This window comes from Equus asinus, chromosome 4 (genome assembly GCF_041296235.1).
Source record: "Equus asinus isolate D_3611 breed Donkey chromosome 4, EquAss-T2T_v2, whole genome shotgun sequence".
Lineage (NCBI taxonomy): Eukaryota > Metazoa > Chordata > Mammalia > Perissodactyla > Equidae > Equus > Equus asinus.
In genome coordinates, this window is record NC_091793.1 from 127,696,650 (window position 1) to 127,712,082 (window position 15,433).

General features: G+C 38.9%; 1 protein-coding gene across 12 annotated transcripts in view; it reads left to right on the top strand.

Moving 5' to 3' along the window:
* MYO1B (myosin IB) overlaps positions 1 to 15,433 on the top strand; it is a 185,514-nt gene that overhangs the window by 121,642 nt on the left and 48,439 nt on the right. For all 12 annotated transcript variants that reach the window (XM_070508267.1, XM_014837538.3, XM_070508264.1 and 9 more), the window contains exons 8-13: positions 5,380 to 5,478; positions 6,698 to 6,801; positions 8,264 to 8,411; positions 8,651 to 8,769; positions 13,991 to 14,077; positions 15,203 to 15,268. In XM_070508267.1, the coding sequence (XP_070364368.1) occupies positions 5,380 to 5,478; positions 6,698 to 6,801; positions 8,264 to 8,411; positions 8,651 to 8,769; positions 13,991 to 14,077; positions 15,203 to 15,268 (623 nt within the window). The remainder of the gene's footprint in view (positions 1 to 5,379; positions 5,479 to 6,697; positions 6,802 to 8,263; positions 8,412 to 8,650; positions 8,770 to 13,990; positions 14,078 to 15,202; positions 15,269 to 15,433) is intronic.

The window sequence follows — 15,433 nt, forward strand, 5'->3', positions numbered from 1 at the left end:
CGTATCCTTGATATTATTGATGACGAGTCACTAATTAGGAGTAAAACTGCCTATTATAACACTTCCTAAAGGAAACTGATCTGCTCTGTTTTCTGGGAGTATACCCATTAAGGTCAAATTGGAGATGACCCATACAAAAGTCAGTTCTCAACAGCTAATGAATGTTCATCAATAAACAGTGTCTGTTTTTAATTTGTCTTCTTTAGGCTCAAAATTCGCCAAAAGTCTGAGACAGTGCATTACCTAGTTTATAATACAAGGCTGGGCTTTTTTAGCACTTTGACCATTGGTTGTAAAGTATCTGTAGCAATAAAACAAATTTCGAAGAGCAATTCTGTTACCCTGTAATAGATGGCTTTGTATAAAAGTAGATGCCTTCCTTTGTCTCAGTTTTACTTTGGTGTTCTTTCTTTTACAAAAATACATTTATCATGAAACAAGATTATATACATTATAGAAGAAGCTAGATGTTCAAATATTTCTAAATCAATTAGGATGGTATGTTTAGTAATAAGATATTATGGACTAGATATCTCATTAATTTTATTTCAGGGCTGGATATGGAATTTTAGATTCAGATACATACATTTATGAGTAAATTTTCAATTATTAGATAAACATTAAATTTGTATTAGGAAACAGTCTTTTGTGAAAGTCCATGTATGCTATATGTTCATAACCAGAGCCTAATAAAACCCAGTAGTTGATTAGGTGGATAATAAGCCATGTTTTCTTAGTGTTTTTAAAGCCCAAATTAATGTTTCTCCTGCAGACACTGGAACCCTTTCACAACTTGTGCAGTATGTCCAGCTCTCTTTAGTGCTGATTTCGTAACTTCAGGATACTGACTTTTAAAACTTTAATCCAGTTTCTTAAAAATTAAAGCCTCAGTGGAGGTGGAGTTAAGTGAAAATTGCAATGTCTTGTCATGCTAGATGTTTTAGATCTCACAAAGCCTGTAACCCACAAAAAGATGGAGATCTGCGTGAGACCCGGGCCGAGAGAGAGCCCTGTAGTGAGCATTCACATCTGCTTTCTCTCACTGTAATACACATGCACAGTGAAGGATTTGGAGGAAGACATTTGTCCCATGTTTTTGGCTTTAAAATTTGTCATTAGTGAAACTTCCTAGTTGTCAATCTTGAGAGTTATGTTGTCTATTTCCAGAAAGAGTATAGAGTTGATTTTAGAATATATACCCCAATAATATGAGGCAACATAAGCTCATAGAGTTTTCCACTAAAACTATCATCCTTTATTCCCAGTAATTCACTGGTTGACACTTTTTCTTTAGGATGATTATCCACAACAACAGAGACAAAAGGGAGATAAACTGTACTTACTTAGATTGCAGACCCATAATTATTACTAAATGTATCACTTTGGTTTAATGAAGGGGCATAAATTGATTGGAAGAACCTCAGTGCCACTCAAACACTTTCTCATCGTGTTTATCTGTGAGCATTTGGAGGAGGAGCACAGGGTCTCGGGGGTCGGTCAGTGTGCTGCATCATGGGTTTCATTGTCATTCTGGCCTTACTGGCAAGACTAAGACAAAGCTCATTTCTCCTTAAGCCTTAATCAAGAAGTTGGACCATATCTTTTTTTCAGGAAGGGAGATTGTACATAAAATCCAGACACTTTGATCATACTATCTAATCTTTCATCTGTTATGTTCCAAAGTAATGTGATTTTTTTTTTTTCCTTCAAAACCACTACTTGTCCTTTTATTCCTTTGCCTATAAAAGACTTCCTTGTCCAGCAGGTGCACATACAGACGTTTTACTTCTTTTCTATCTTGTGCCATGGAGAGGCTGTCCTGTGACATGCATGGGCATGTGTATGTGCCCTGGACTAGCTGGTAATTAGTCAAAACTAAGAAGACCCCTAAATGATGGCTCGGTTCTGTTAATAGTCGGGTAGCAGCGGCATAGTGGGGTAGGTGGGCAAGTTCTGATTCCAGAGTTTCTCTCTCCCTGCCTGTTGAATTTCCCCTTTAGAATGGCTCAGTAGGTTTATCTCTTCCATTAAAACTTAAATTTATATCAAATTTAATATGAACTTAAATTTGCATTTTGAGAGGGGGATGTAGCTGAATTGGAATATATGGAGACTCTTAGACTCTCTTCTCTACTAAATATTTGGCATATCCTGTACTAAATCTTGTTAGTAGAGGCTCAGTCAGTGGTGGCAGAAGCATCTAAAGCAAAAGAGAAGGCTGTGATAGTGTTTTGCTTTGACTTAATTCAGGAGCACATTTAAGTAAATTAAAATGATCAGGTGGCGAGTCCTTATAGTGAATTGAATTTATCTTCTGTACTTTGAGTAATTATTTGATATGGCTTCATACTGAGAGATTGTATTGGTGTGTGCACATTAAAAAAAAGAGAATAGAGAATGCTTTTCAGCATTAGTAAATTATTTTTGGGCAAACGTTCTTCCTGATTACTTTTCTACCTGGAAGCTTGTGACTTATGAGAAAAGGCATGAGGAAATAGCAGGCTCTGTGGCAATAGACTAAGCATTTTAGGTGGTAAAACCTTCAACTGCTTTGTAATAAAAGGTTCCTTATTTTGTGATTGAGTTGCTTAGGTGAAGTCATATCTTTTATGTAAAGTACAGCCTTTCCAAGTGTTTCTGAATTTTGCATTCTTTTTGCTAGAAAATTATAGAGTATGAGTATGAGCATGAGCCCTTAGTCACGTAAGGCTGTGAATTCAGGCCCTATCGCTTAGTAGCAACGTGACGTGAGCCTCATTTTCTCATCTATGACATAGGGATTATAAAACCGACCTCAGGGCAGGTGTTAGGGATTGAACACGATAACGAATGAGAAGCACCGAGTGCACAGGGGGAATGTCAGTGAAAGTTCCCTTTCGGCTTGCCCTTTGTATCTTCCCTTTTAAACACACATTGTATTATGTTTCGTATTTGAATATGATAGTAATCACTGATCATATCGGCGTGTGTGGTTCAAGAAGTACATTGGCCCACATTCCTTTCCACACCGTGCACAAGCGGATATTATTCTTTAACTTGGTGGCTGTTATCTGCTGAATCTTGTGGCCATTTCTGTTTCTACAGTCTTCATTGTCTATGAGCATTTGTTAAAAAATGCCGAGCATTAGGCAGGCCAGTGTGTTGCTGTTGCACAGTGTGGCCCTGTCACCTGGTTGGAAGGTATTATTTCATGTCTTGAAGCACCGCAATTTGCTTGTTGGAATGTGATTGGATAAGTGCCATGAAACAATGATTTGTCATCATTACTAAGGTGCCCCCACGAGGTGAGAGGGCAGCAGGCTGCCAGTGCTTGCGAGGCGTGGATTCTTAGCCCTATGGGAAGAGCCTGGGGCTCGCGGGCTTTGACAGTAGAGAACACATGGTCATTCTGCTGTCCCTACCCCCACCTCCTGCTCTCTCTCAAGGGCCTTGGCTTCCCACCTTGGAAAGAGCTGCTGCTGTTGGTTTGGGTGGTGGGAGTAATTGGGAGCATGTGTGACTCTTGTAGGCCAAGAGGAAGAAGGTCTTCATGTCTGCAGTTGCTGCTGGGCTCATTCCCGAGTAGTTCCTGGCACATATGGGTGAGCAGGGAGTTGATTGAAGGAATTTGTGCATGAGCGGATGAAGTAAACTATAGCATTTGTTTATATTTTTCATGTAGTCGAGTTACTTTCTTCTAGGCTTGAGGGATTTCCTATAAGGATTAGCTTCTCAATGAAGAATCTGCTCACGCCCTGTGGATTCTTTCTTCTAAAACTGTGCTAATACTCTTAGGACCCCATAGCAACTTGGTCACATGATAAATACAACCATACTGCATTTTTATCCTTAACTGATTATTCTGTCTTCTGCTCTGTATGTCACTATTTACTTATTGATTGAAACATTCAATCCATAGAGATGATGAATATCACACAATCCTTCCTTTTCTAAATTTTGTCTCACCTGGGCTTTTCAATTTCTGTTTTCTTTCTTTTTGCTAAATATGAAGTCTTCATTATTCTCCATCTATGACTTGAGGCCATTGGCAGTCACCCAAGTCAAATGAGAGCTGGAGATGAAAATTAAAACTCCACAGCATCCTGTTCCTAATAATTTTTGTATTTACATATTTTTGTTCTCTTTTTAGTCGACTTAATTTTATGTGTCCTTGGAACCCATCTCTTCATTCTTACAGATGACTTCACGTTTCCAGAGCACCCCCCAGGGCTTCTCATTCATCACATCTGTACTCTAATTCTGCCTAGGCTGCTCTTCACATGCTGATGTGGGTTCCAGAAATATACATTAAGAAGTTCAATGAGCATTCCCAGAAACATTGCACATCATTCTCCCCCTTACTCATGTTTTGGATAATGTTTAGATTTCAACCTGATTGGAAATCAAATGTGTGTGTTTCCCAGTCTTAGTACTTAATAATGGGATCACTGATTTGGAATGTTATGACTAAATTTGGCCTTTGCCCACAGGATCCAGATCCTCTTTTATATCACTGGTCAGTGATAAGCAGGACTCCAGGCAGGAATATTCTCGGCCATTGTGCTTTGCCATTTCCTGCTGTAGTGGCTGCTTTCTGGTTGGCTGGCTCACTCTTTCATTCCTTCCTTCCTTCCTTCCTTCCTGGATGAACATTTGAAAACTTAATAAGCATCAGATTTGTGGGATGAAAAATTATTTGGAATCAATGAAAGTATACTGTCAAATAACACCAAATTCCATTAAAGGAACCACCTTTCATTTTCTAAGACTTCAAGATAGTAAGAAAATCTGCTTCCTTTATCCCAGGTAGCAGGATGTCTGCATATAAGATGGGATCTGCAATTGGGTCACATGGCTTGATTTCAAATTCTACTTAAAGTCTTGGACTATCAGTTTCTTCATCTGTTAAATAAAACCTTATGACATGATTGAGAGGATTCAATGAGATAATTAATGTCTATAAAGCACTTAGCACATAATAAGATCTCAAAAATGTTAACTTTTTATCCTTATGATTATTAAGTGGATTTGTGACCAAACGGCTGAATTTCATTGCTTAGATTTGTAATGCTCCATTTTGAAGAACTTAATATCATAGATGATATAAAATCAGGAGATATTAGTATAAAAACTGTATTGTCTTTAATCAGCCTGTTGAATGTATTATTGAACTTATTTTACATATTCACTGTTGTTTAAAAAGAACCTGGTTTGTTTACTTTGCTGATTTTAGTTAGGGTAGGTCCTTCTTCCTGGAAGTAGAACTGAAAATGTAGCTTCTGTTATTATTTTATTAATACAAAACAGAAAATAAAAAAGAAGGCGAGGAGGGGGAAAAAAGAAGAACTTGGTGGATTTGAAAGTGAAATTAATACTATACTATGATTTGATTCTCTTTAGATCTTTTAGAAAAATCTCGAGTTGTTAAGCAGCCGAGAGGTGAAAGAAACTTCCATGTATTCTATCAGCTGCTCTCTGGTGCCTCTGAAGAGCTCCTCAGTAAGTCTTTGTTTTTGTGTTTTAACTTTTAGGGTTGCACATTTTCCAAAGCATTCTTTTTTAAAGTGTCCCATATGCTTTTCCCCTGCCTTCTTAAAGATTTTCCCTGCCTCTGGTTGAAGAACATATGTGTTTACCTCTGTCGTACCCCAGCTTCGCTTTTATATATATTCCTGTCCCGCACCAGACACTGGGCCAGATGTCTCATATGGTTTACCAACAGAACTAAACATTAGGGAAGGGGCTAATCATAAATTTAAAAAATAAAATGGAAGAATATAATTATTCCACTTGGGGAGAGAGTTAGATAAACTTATTAGCAGAGAGCAGTAGGTGAATACAATTATAAAAAAATGAATTTCTCATTGAAAATTTAAAAATAGTGGGAAGACAGATGTAACTGATAAAAGAGTTAAAAATCTGACCTTATATATTTTAGAGAATTAATATAAATGCATCAGGATAGTAGCCAGTAGCCTGGAGATGAAAAGTTTTGAACAAATAGTTCAACCAAGAAGAGCTATGGAAAGTCTACAACACTTGGGGGGAAAACCATCCTTACTAATAATCAACAAATGCAAATTAAAACAGCACTGAAGTATTCACTATACATATATTAGCAAAAATTATTAAGAAGGATAAAGCTGGCAGAATTGTCAGGCACTGATCTCCTTAGAGCTTGTGGGTGTCACTTCAAAGCGAGGACTTCTTCCTGGGGGCCTAATTGGCAATCCAAAATAAGTCTTAAAATGATCAGAGCCCTCCTCCTAGGCACACTGCTCTTTGGAATCCCAATGAAATCCCAAAGAAGTAATTCAGAAGAATCCAAAAAAGGTTTCATATGGAGACATTTATCACTGCTCTGTATTTATTATTATAAACTGGAGAGAACCCGAGTGTCCAATGGTGGGGGAATCACTGGGCAGACATCATCTGTTATAGTGAAATAGTACATTGAAGATATTTTGTATTATAAAAATTTGGAAAAGAGCCTGACCCAATAAGAATAAATGTAAAATAGCAGAGTTGAAATATGTACAAACAATGTTAAAGGTGATTGGAGAAAAATGCTATTATTGATATTTGGGTAGCAGTTTGTATTCTGTTGATTCAATACATAATGTGAAAGTCATTTTATCTGAAGGATTAAAGGAATGAGCTATTACAGATGATTAGATTTACTGAAGTAACTTATCAACTCGTGTGTGTGATTCAATAGATAAACTTAAACTTGAGCGGGATTTCAGCAGATATAACTACCTGAGTTTGGACTCCGCCAAAGTTAATGGAGTGGACGATGCAGCAAATTTCAGAACCGTTAGGGTAAGATGTAATGCTTTTATTACTCTTTAAAAGGGTAGACTATGTTGCTCAATTGGAATTGATAATAATTCTGAGTTTTATTAAAAGTGTAACTCTTGCTCCCTAAGGTTTTAGAATTATACAATAATTTATTGTATTCTTTTTAGTTTGATTTTTGCTAGCTCAAAAATCATACAGTATTGTCAAGGCCATTCTTTACTAGAGCAGTGATTTTACTATTTATTGTAAGGAGCTTTCTTATTATATTATCTTGACTCTTTTAATGTTGCATTTAAATTGCAATTATTTTCATAGGCGTAACTCAGTAGTTAATTTCCAGCTGTGAAAACTGTCCAAGAATATATTAATACAAAACAGTTTTTGAGACAGAAAGTCATGTTTTTATACAGTTTTTAAAAAATCATGTATAAACCAGAATGATTAGCATTTCATGTTCATTAGAAAAGAAATTATTCTAAATAATATCCTATGTTCTATGTTTATGTGGCACTTTGAAAACTACCTATTGGGCCATGATGTAGTTACTGTTATTTACTTGCAAATGTGACAGCTGTGGTGTGGTGAGGAGTAGGTCGGATTATAGATAAAATGAGATTGACATCAGTTCATCTTTGGGGGTGAGTGAAAATGATATGGAGTTGTTTTCCTGTTCTTTCTGTGTTTGTGTATATTTGAAATTTTCCATAACAAAAAACTTACATTATTCCCATTGCTAGGTAGCCTAGTCACAAACAAACAAACAAAGAAAAATAAGTTGGGCTCGTCTCAAAAAGAAAGCATTTCTTAGAGTATGTCATTTTTTAAAAACTGTGCAAACATCCTTATATGGGAAGCTTGTTGATTCCTGGACATGATTTTAAGACTTGTTCAAGACCAGTTCTATAACTGTTTTGGCTGGCAAATCATTGGCACTCAATAAAAATTTATGATTGAACCAATGTTCCTTGTTACCCATAGTGCCTTCGATCAGGCACTTCATCTTTACAAACCACGGTTTTTCTCATGTGTAAGATAAGCAAGGAGGTTTTTTTTTGTAGGCGGTTATGAAAGATTTTTGTTTGATTTTGTTTCTAGTAGCAAAACCCCAGTTTAAAAGAAGTATGCACACACACACACATACACACACACTGAGCTGCCGCAGTTGAAGCGAGGGTGGGAACCCAAGACTCGGCTCTCAGCCTCTCCTCCTTCTCTCTTCCTCTTTGCACGCCCCGCTTTGCCACAGCGTGCAAGGTACCCTAGGACTCCTTGAATCACAGCTTGAACCCACTGAACAAATTACAGCCCCCTAATGGGGCTACATCAGGTCTTTTAATAGGTTTGCCTTTCGGAGAGTTTGTTCGGGGATACTGTCTTTCTTGTTGTTGTGTTTTGTGTTTTCAGAAACAAATCTGTTATATGATTCATTTGAAACAAATAATAAAGAACTACAGAAAGCAAACAGGTTCTTTTCCCCCCTCAGAATGCCATGCAGATTGTGGGTTTTATGGACCATGAAGCTGAGTCGGTCTTGGAGGTAGTGGCAGCCGTGTTGAAACTGGGCAACATCGAGTTCAAGCCGGAATCTCGAGTGAATGGGTTAGATGAGAGCAAAATCAAAGATAAAAACGGTAAGTCTGCGCAGAGTCAATTTTGTTTAGCAAACGTGCTTTGAACTCCTGCCCAGTTTTTAATCTAGAAAGTAAAACTTCTGCTTTTCATTGGTTTGAAAAGCTTTCTAGTGAAACTGAGTAGAAAGTTAATGACAGCTAAGTTTTAAGTCTTTTGATTTATACATTTTGTACTGTTCAGTTTGAATGTGATTCAGAAAGAACACCCTGAGCCTTTTTGTGTCCATTTCCCCCAACAGAGTTAAAAGAAATTTGTGAGTTAACTGGCATCGATCAGTCGGTTCTAGAACGGGCATTCAGTTTCCGCACGGTTGAGGCCAAGCAGGAGAAAGTTTCTACTACACTGAACGTGGCTCAGGTGGGTGAAACATAGCATCCAGAAGTGAGCTTTTAAAAACTCTGTGATAAGTGGAAACAAAAATTTTATTTTCCAGGCTGTTATCTTAACTGTCACACTCTGTTCCAGGCATCATTCTAGGTAGTAGGGGCACAGCAGAAACTAAACAGATAAAGATCCCTGACCTCATGGAGCTTCAAATTTTGGCAGGAGGAGCCAGGCAATAGCCAGTAGACCTAATAAAGAAATAAATTTATACAGCAAGCCAGCAGTGGACCAAGAGATAAGTGCAGTGGACAAAGAGAAAACATAGAGCAGAGTAACGGAGATCCATAGTGCTGGGGGTGGGGAGGTTGGGTCTGAGTGAGGTGGGAAATGACTAGAGAGATCTGAGCATGAGGGGCATGCCCTCCCTTGTATTTCAAAGGGTCATTCTGGCTGCAGTGTGGAGAGCAGACTGTAGGGGAGGGAAGTGGAAAAGCAGGGTGTCTTAGTTTGGACTGTTATAACAGAGTACTGTAGACTGAGTGGCTTAAACAAAAAACATTTATTTCTCACGCTTCTGGAGACTAGAAGTCTGAGAGCAGGGTGCCAGCGTGATCGGAGTCTTGGTGAGGGCCCTCTTCCTAGTTTATAGGCAGCCACCTTCTTACCGTGTTCTCCTCACATGGCAGAGAGAGAGCGAGCGATCAAGCTCTGGTGTTTGCATCACCTTATAAGGACACCAGTCTCATCATGGGAGCTCCACCCTCACAACCTCATCTAAACCTAACTGCCTCCTAAAGGCCCCGCCTCCAAGTACCATCACAGTGAGGATTAGGGCTTCAACATACAGATGTTGGGGGGCACCAACATTCAGTTCCTGGCACAGGGGAGCTGCAGGGAGTTCTGCACTAACCCAGAGATGGGGGTGGTTTGAACTAGGTGCCAGCAGTGGAGTGAGAAGTGGTCACGTCTGGATATGTTTTGAAGATAGAAGTAACAAGATTTGCTGATGGCTTGGTACGTGGTACGACAGAAAAAGAAGAGTCAGAGAGGACTCCCAACATTTTTTGCCCAAGCAACTGGGAAAAATGGAATTCCCATTTTCTGATTTGGAGAAGACAGTGGGAGAAACCAGCTTGTGGTCAAATGGCCAAATTGGCTGCCCTGCCTTCCTTATTGTGCTCCCTCCATCCTCCACTCTGAGGCCACTGAAGTCTTTCTAAGACACAGTCAGAGTTGCTTACTTCCTCTCTCCTTGGGTTCAAGTTAAATGGATGGATGAATGCGTGGATACCTAAGGCAGCTTCTGGAGCCCTTTCAATGGAAACCCTTGGTTTCTATGGCTTAGACATTTTCCCACCAGTTAGTATGGATTTGGGCTAGAATGAAATAACTAATTCAGGACTTTTTCAACTCAGGCCTGCTTTGTCCAACTGTATTCTCATCCCCCTTGTAAGCAGCCTTAAGCGTCAGTAAGATGGTGGGGTAGGTTTAGTCTTTCTCTCTGCTGCTCTGAACTAGTCTTTCCCACTAACCCAAGAATGCCTACGTGTCTTTAGCTTTCTCTCAACGTTGATTTCTAATTTTAGGTGAGCTATTTTGGCTATGAAAAATACTCTCATTTCATGTATATGTAAATTTGATTTGTAACAGTCCTTTCCTAGCTATAACTGTTGTGTCCCCTTCGTCCTAAATTACTTCTTCTGCTATCGTGTCTGTCCAACTCAGCCTTATAATTCACAGTCAGATGGTGAGTGACTGACTTAATCAAGAAAATTTGTTGAGAGCCTACTCAGCACAAGCCCCCATGTAGACCATTAGTAGGGACAGAAGGAATTAAGCAAGAGTTCATCAAGAAGAGGGTTTCTGAGCCAGTTTTGGAGGATTTAGATGTATAAAGAATGGGCAAAAGGGAATTTCAAAAAGAAAATAGTGAGAAAAGCCAGGTTTGGAGTACATATCAGGAAAGGGGTTGATTAAGCTTGGCTATAGCTGTAGATACGGGAAGAGGATTTGAAACAGTGTAGCTGGAAAGGTTAAGTTTGGGGTCAGAGAGTGGAGCGTCTGCAGCAGTAGCTCTCAAACGTGAGCGAGCATCAGAATCACCTGGAGGGTTTGTTAAACACTCGTTTGCAGGCTGCACCCCCAGAGCATCTTATTGAGTAGGGCTGGGGTAGGACCGAAGAATTTGCATTTCTAACAAGTTCAGAGGTGATGCGACTGCTGGTCCAGGGATCACATTGTGAGAACCAGTGTGTTGAAGGTCACAGTGAGTTTAGGTGTTTTCCATAGTCAGAGTAGGGACTGTTTAGTATAAGATGATGCAATGAGAAAACCTCTGTTTAAGAAGGCCATTTAGGAATATCCATATATAAATATGTGGATATATTTTGGTCTGTTTTTATTGTGTGTTTTAGTCTTGCTTTTTAATCATCCTCTATGGAAACCAGGCCCAGGTGCCTCATACTTTGTAAGCTTGAGTCACCTTGCATCACTGGGCATAACTTTTCCACATTCTTTTAACCTTTGGCATAAAATAATTTGGCTTGAGATTGTTGATGACTCAGCTCTTTATTCAAGTTGTTTTTTTTGTTAATGTAGGGTTCAGAGTTTCTACTGATCTTATTCCCTAGATGGTTTTGATTCTAGTGAGAAATGTTTTGACTTTTCCTCATAACTCCCCTTCTTGGGCTCCATTATCATCTTTATTGCTTGATGCCTCATTTTCTCCAGGGCATTTAGATCTTTCCCCAGATGTGATGATTAATATTGAAATAATGGAAATTCAAGACAGAGTTATTATCATTCAGCTTGTGCCACATATTCTCTACGTGGCCTCCAAGGCCCTCTGTAATCTGACCCTACACGGCTTATCTCAGTTTATTCCCTGCTAATCTCTAAATGCCATACTTATTTTTACCTGGTGCCCTTTGGCACTGCCTTCTGATCGTTTCGTTCATGTTGATTTGATCTCCCTCGCTCCACTGTAAGCTCCTGGAGGGTGGGCCCCATGTCCGTGCATCTCTCCGTGTCCCCATGCCAAGCATGTGCTGTCCTGCCGCTCCTGATGCTGGTCATCTCTGAAGCACCTTCCTCCTGGAAGTTTGTTCAGTGAGCTTCACGCAGCTGGAGAAATGCATAGTCTTTTCATATTGTGCTGAGAATCTGCGATGGTGAATCAGCACGCTCGGGGTCTTCCCTCATTTCTGCACACCTTAGTGGTGATCCTTAAATGAGGTTAAACATTCCTGACCTTCCTTTGAAGAGGATATTATTGTGGAAGTTAGATGGCATGAAGCAGACTCAAGAAGTCAGACCTGGCAAATTGACAGCCCCGGGTCCCAGCTGTAGCTCAATAGGCATAGTTTATTTGGCGAAAGGATAGTTTTTTTTCTTTATTTGTTTTGTTTGCTTGCTTCTTAAATTTTGAATTTGAGTGCCTTTAGCCTGGAATGCATCCTCCAGCCTCTGCAGATCCCACTACTTCCTGTTCATTTCTGTCACCCAGTCCCTGGAGGCATTTGAGTTTGTGAGTCCTGGAATAAATATTTGTTTGAAGGGAGCAAAGGACATTAATATTGGCTGTGAATAGACTTTGAAAAATATAAAGCAGTTTACTGGAATAAGTTGTCACTATAGTTCAATTGCATGCTGAAATGATGGTTTGTAGGAAGCAGGTAGCATACAACTAAAAAAACTGGAAGACGTTACAATGAAAAAGGGTCTGTTTACAAATATGTAGTGTCTTGAGATAACTGGAATTCACAAGAAAGGAGAAAGGATTAAGAAAGAATTATATAGGCTCACGAGGTAATAGTAAAGGAGAGGATACTTCAAAAATCATAATATAAATGTGTCTATAGACTTACTGTGTGCCAGGCACTGTTCTAGGCACTTAAATTACCTATTTTAAGAAAGTGGAAACTAGAAGAAAAGGGATTGGAGAAAGGGTATGTATTTAAGTTTAGGCTTCTGTCTCTGTTTCAGCATTTTACATGCACTTTCTGCTATGGAACCAATACCAACCCCACCCCCCCCATCCCCCACCATGGATCACTACGTAGTTGGGTTTATTTTTTGCCAAATTCTAGGTGGATTTCCTAACTCTGATTGGAGTAGCTGCCTGAGTTAGAGAGAAGGGTTTGGGATTAGCACGGAAGTGTCAGAAGTCGGGAAGAGGCGCTCTCTTTTCAGCTGCAGTACATTGCCAGGGATGTCAGTGTGTTACTAAAGTTGTTACACTTCAATTAGGAAGAAATGTAGAAAAAGAATTTCTACATAATCTAGTAAATTGGGTTCTTCATAAAATAAAAATGTAATGGTTTACTTTAATAGCAATACCCAACTTTCTACTTATAAGCAATGAAATGCACATATGGCCAGAGTGTTAAAAACAACAGCAAAACCCCTAGCTTTCCTCTCCCGGCCTCCCCAGGAGCGCTGGTGTCACACATCTCGTTAGCATCCACTGCTGCACACTCTTGGCACCCCGTGCCTTTAAGGGCTGTTCACTTCTCCCAATCAAACCTAACTTTCTCCAGCATTTGGATTCTGAGTCAAGGTCATAGAGACATATATGTCTTGTGCGTCTTCTTTGTCAAGTAGCTCTGAACATCTTTCAGATTAATAAATACGCAAATAAGAGGATTTTATTTTTAGCATACAACATATTATCCAACAATGTAGTTGTTATACTGCTCTTTAGGAAGACTTTAAAAAAAATACTCAAAAGATTTAATGAAGCCATTTCAATGTATTTTTTTGAGTTTCCTTTCCTATGTGTAGGGGTTTAAAAACGCTAGTTGTCATTGTATTGTGTATAGAGTTTTTTATTTTCACAAAATGTAAGCATTTTCCATTTCATTACCTAATTTTCATAATGATCATTCTGTGATAACTGTGTAACTTCTCTTTCAATGGGTGCTTTTTTTTTTTTTTATTCTCTATGGTTGAACTTCTAAATTGCCTCTGATTCTTCTCTGTTCCATAACATTGAGATGAATATCTTCATGGGGAAAGCTTTTGCAATATTTAGAATTAGTTTCCTGGGATGCAAAAAAAGTATAATAACTAGGTATAAACAATTTGCCTAATTCTCTTAACAGCTTGACTGTCCATCCAGAGTATAATAAAAACTGACTCTGGAAAAAAAAAATGGAAATAAAAGAGCTTTAAATATTTTTTAAAAATCTTATTTTATTGAAATTAAGCCTTGTGGTCATTGTGAGTGTTGAGTATTTCTTTTTCTTTTTGATAGGCTTATTATGCCCGTGATGCTCTGGCTAAAAACCTCTACAGCAGGTTGTTCTCGTGGTTGGTAAATCGAATCAATGAAAGCATCAAGGTACTGAATCTCTATAACCAAATAAATCAGTGGTAATAAATGGTATTCAGAGTATAAATATTAAGTTAAAGATATTTTAATTTTATAATCAGATCGTTAGTGATCACTTGTAAAGATTGTTCGTTGAAAAGAATTTCCCTTGCATAGGATTGAAATTTGTCAGGGATTCTATCTATTTTGTTTTGCGATGTGTGTTCTAAGAAATCTCACCGGAGAGTCAGTCTCCCAGGTCTTGTGGCTCATCTTCTAACTAGTTGAACACACTTGGCTGAAAAGGTGACTTGACCTCGCCAGCTACTTGAAATTTTCTTCAGTAAAATCGAGTATTACACTAGGTAATTTTGAAAGACCCTGTTGTAAGATTCAGTGATCTTTTTTTTTGAGGAAGGTTAGCCCCTGAGCTAACATCTGCTGCCAATCCTCCTCTTTTGGCTGAGAAAGACTGGCCCTGAGCTAACATCCATGCCCATCTTCCTCTACTTTAAATGTGGGACGCCTACCACAGCATGGCTTGCCAAGTGGTGCCATGTCCACACCCGGGATCCGAACCAGCAACCCCGGGCCGCCGAAGCGGAATGTGCGCACTTAACCGCTGAGCCACCGGGCTGGCCCTCAGTGATCTTTTTTTAAATTAAGTATCACTAATGCCTTCTTTAAATGTCATCTATTATTAAGATTTCTGAAAGATTCCATACCAATATCCTATCTTGTATGTTTAAAAAGAAATTAAGGGGAGGACAGCCCCATGGCCGAGTGGTTAAGTTCGCGCACTCCGCTTCAGGGGCCCAGGGTTTCACCAGTTCGGATCCTGGGCGCAGACATGGCACCGCTCATCAGGCCACGTTGAGGCGGCATCCCACATGCCACAACTAGAAGGACCCACAGCTAAAATATACAACTATGTACTGGGGGGATTTGGGGAGAAAAAGCAGGAAAAAAAAAAAAGATTGGCAACAGTTGTTAGCTCAGGCGCCAATCTTTAAAAAAACAAGGAAACTAAGTTACAGTTTTTCTCCTAGTTATGAAACACAATGAAGTTGTAATATGTGTTTATATTCCTTGACATGCTTTTAGTGTTATATTTCATGCCTAAATTAACCTTTCAATTTGAACCTTTTTTTTAAGGCACAAACAAAAGTGAGAAAGAAGGTCATGGGTGTTTTGGACATTTATGGCTTTGAAATTTTTGAGGTAACTTATTTTCTATTTTTTGTATTATCTTTATTAATGTTGAACAGTTAGAAATTAAATCGTATATACTATAGACATTAAATATAATAGTACAACTTTGAATCTACAAATAACCTTTGTGCAGATGTAACAAAATCTGTGTGTGTGTGTGTGTGTGTGTGTGTG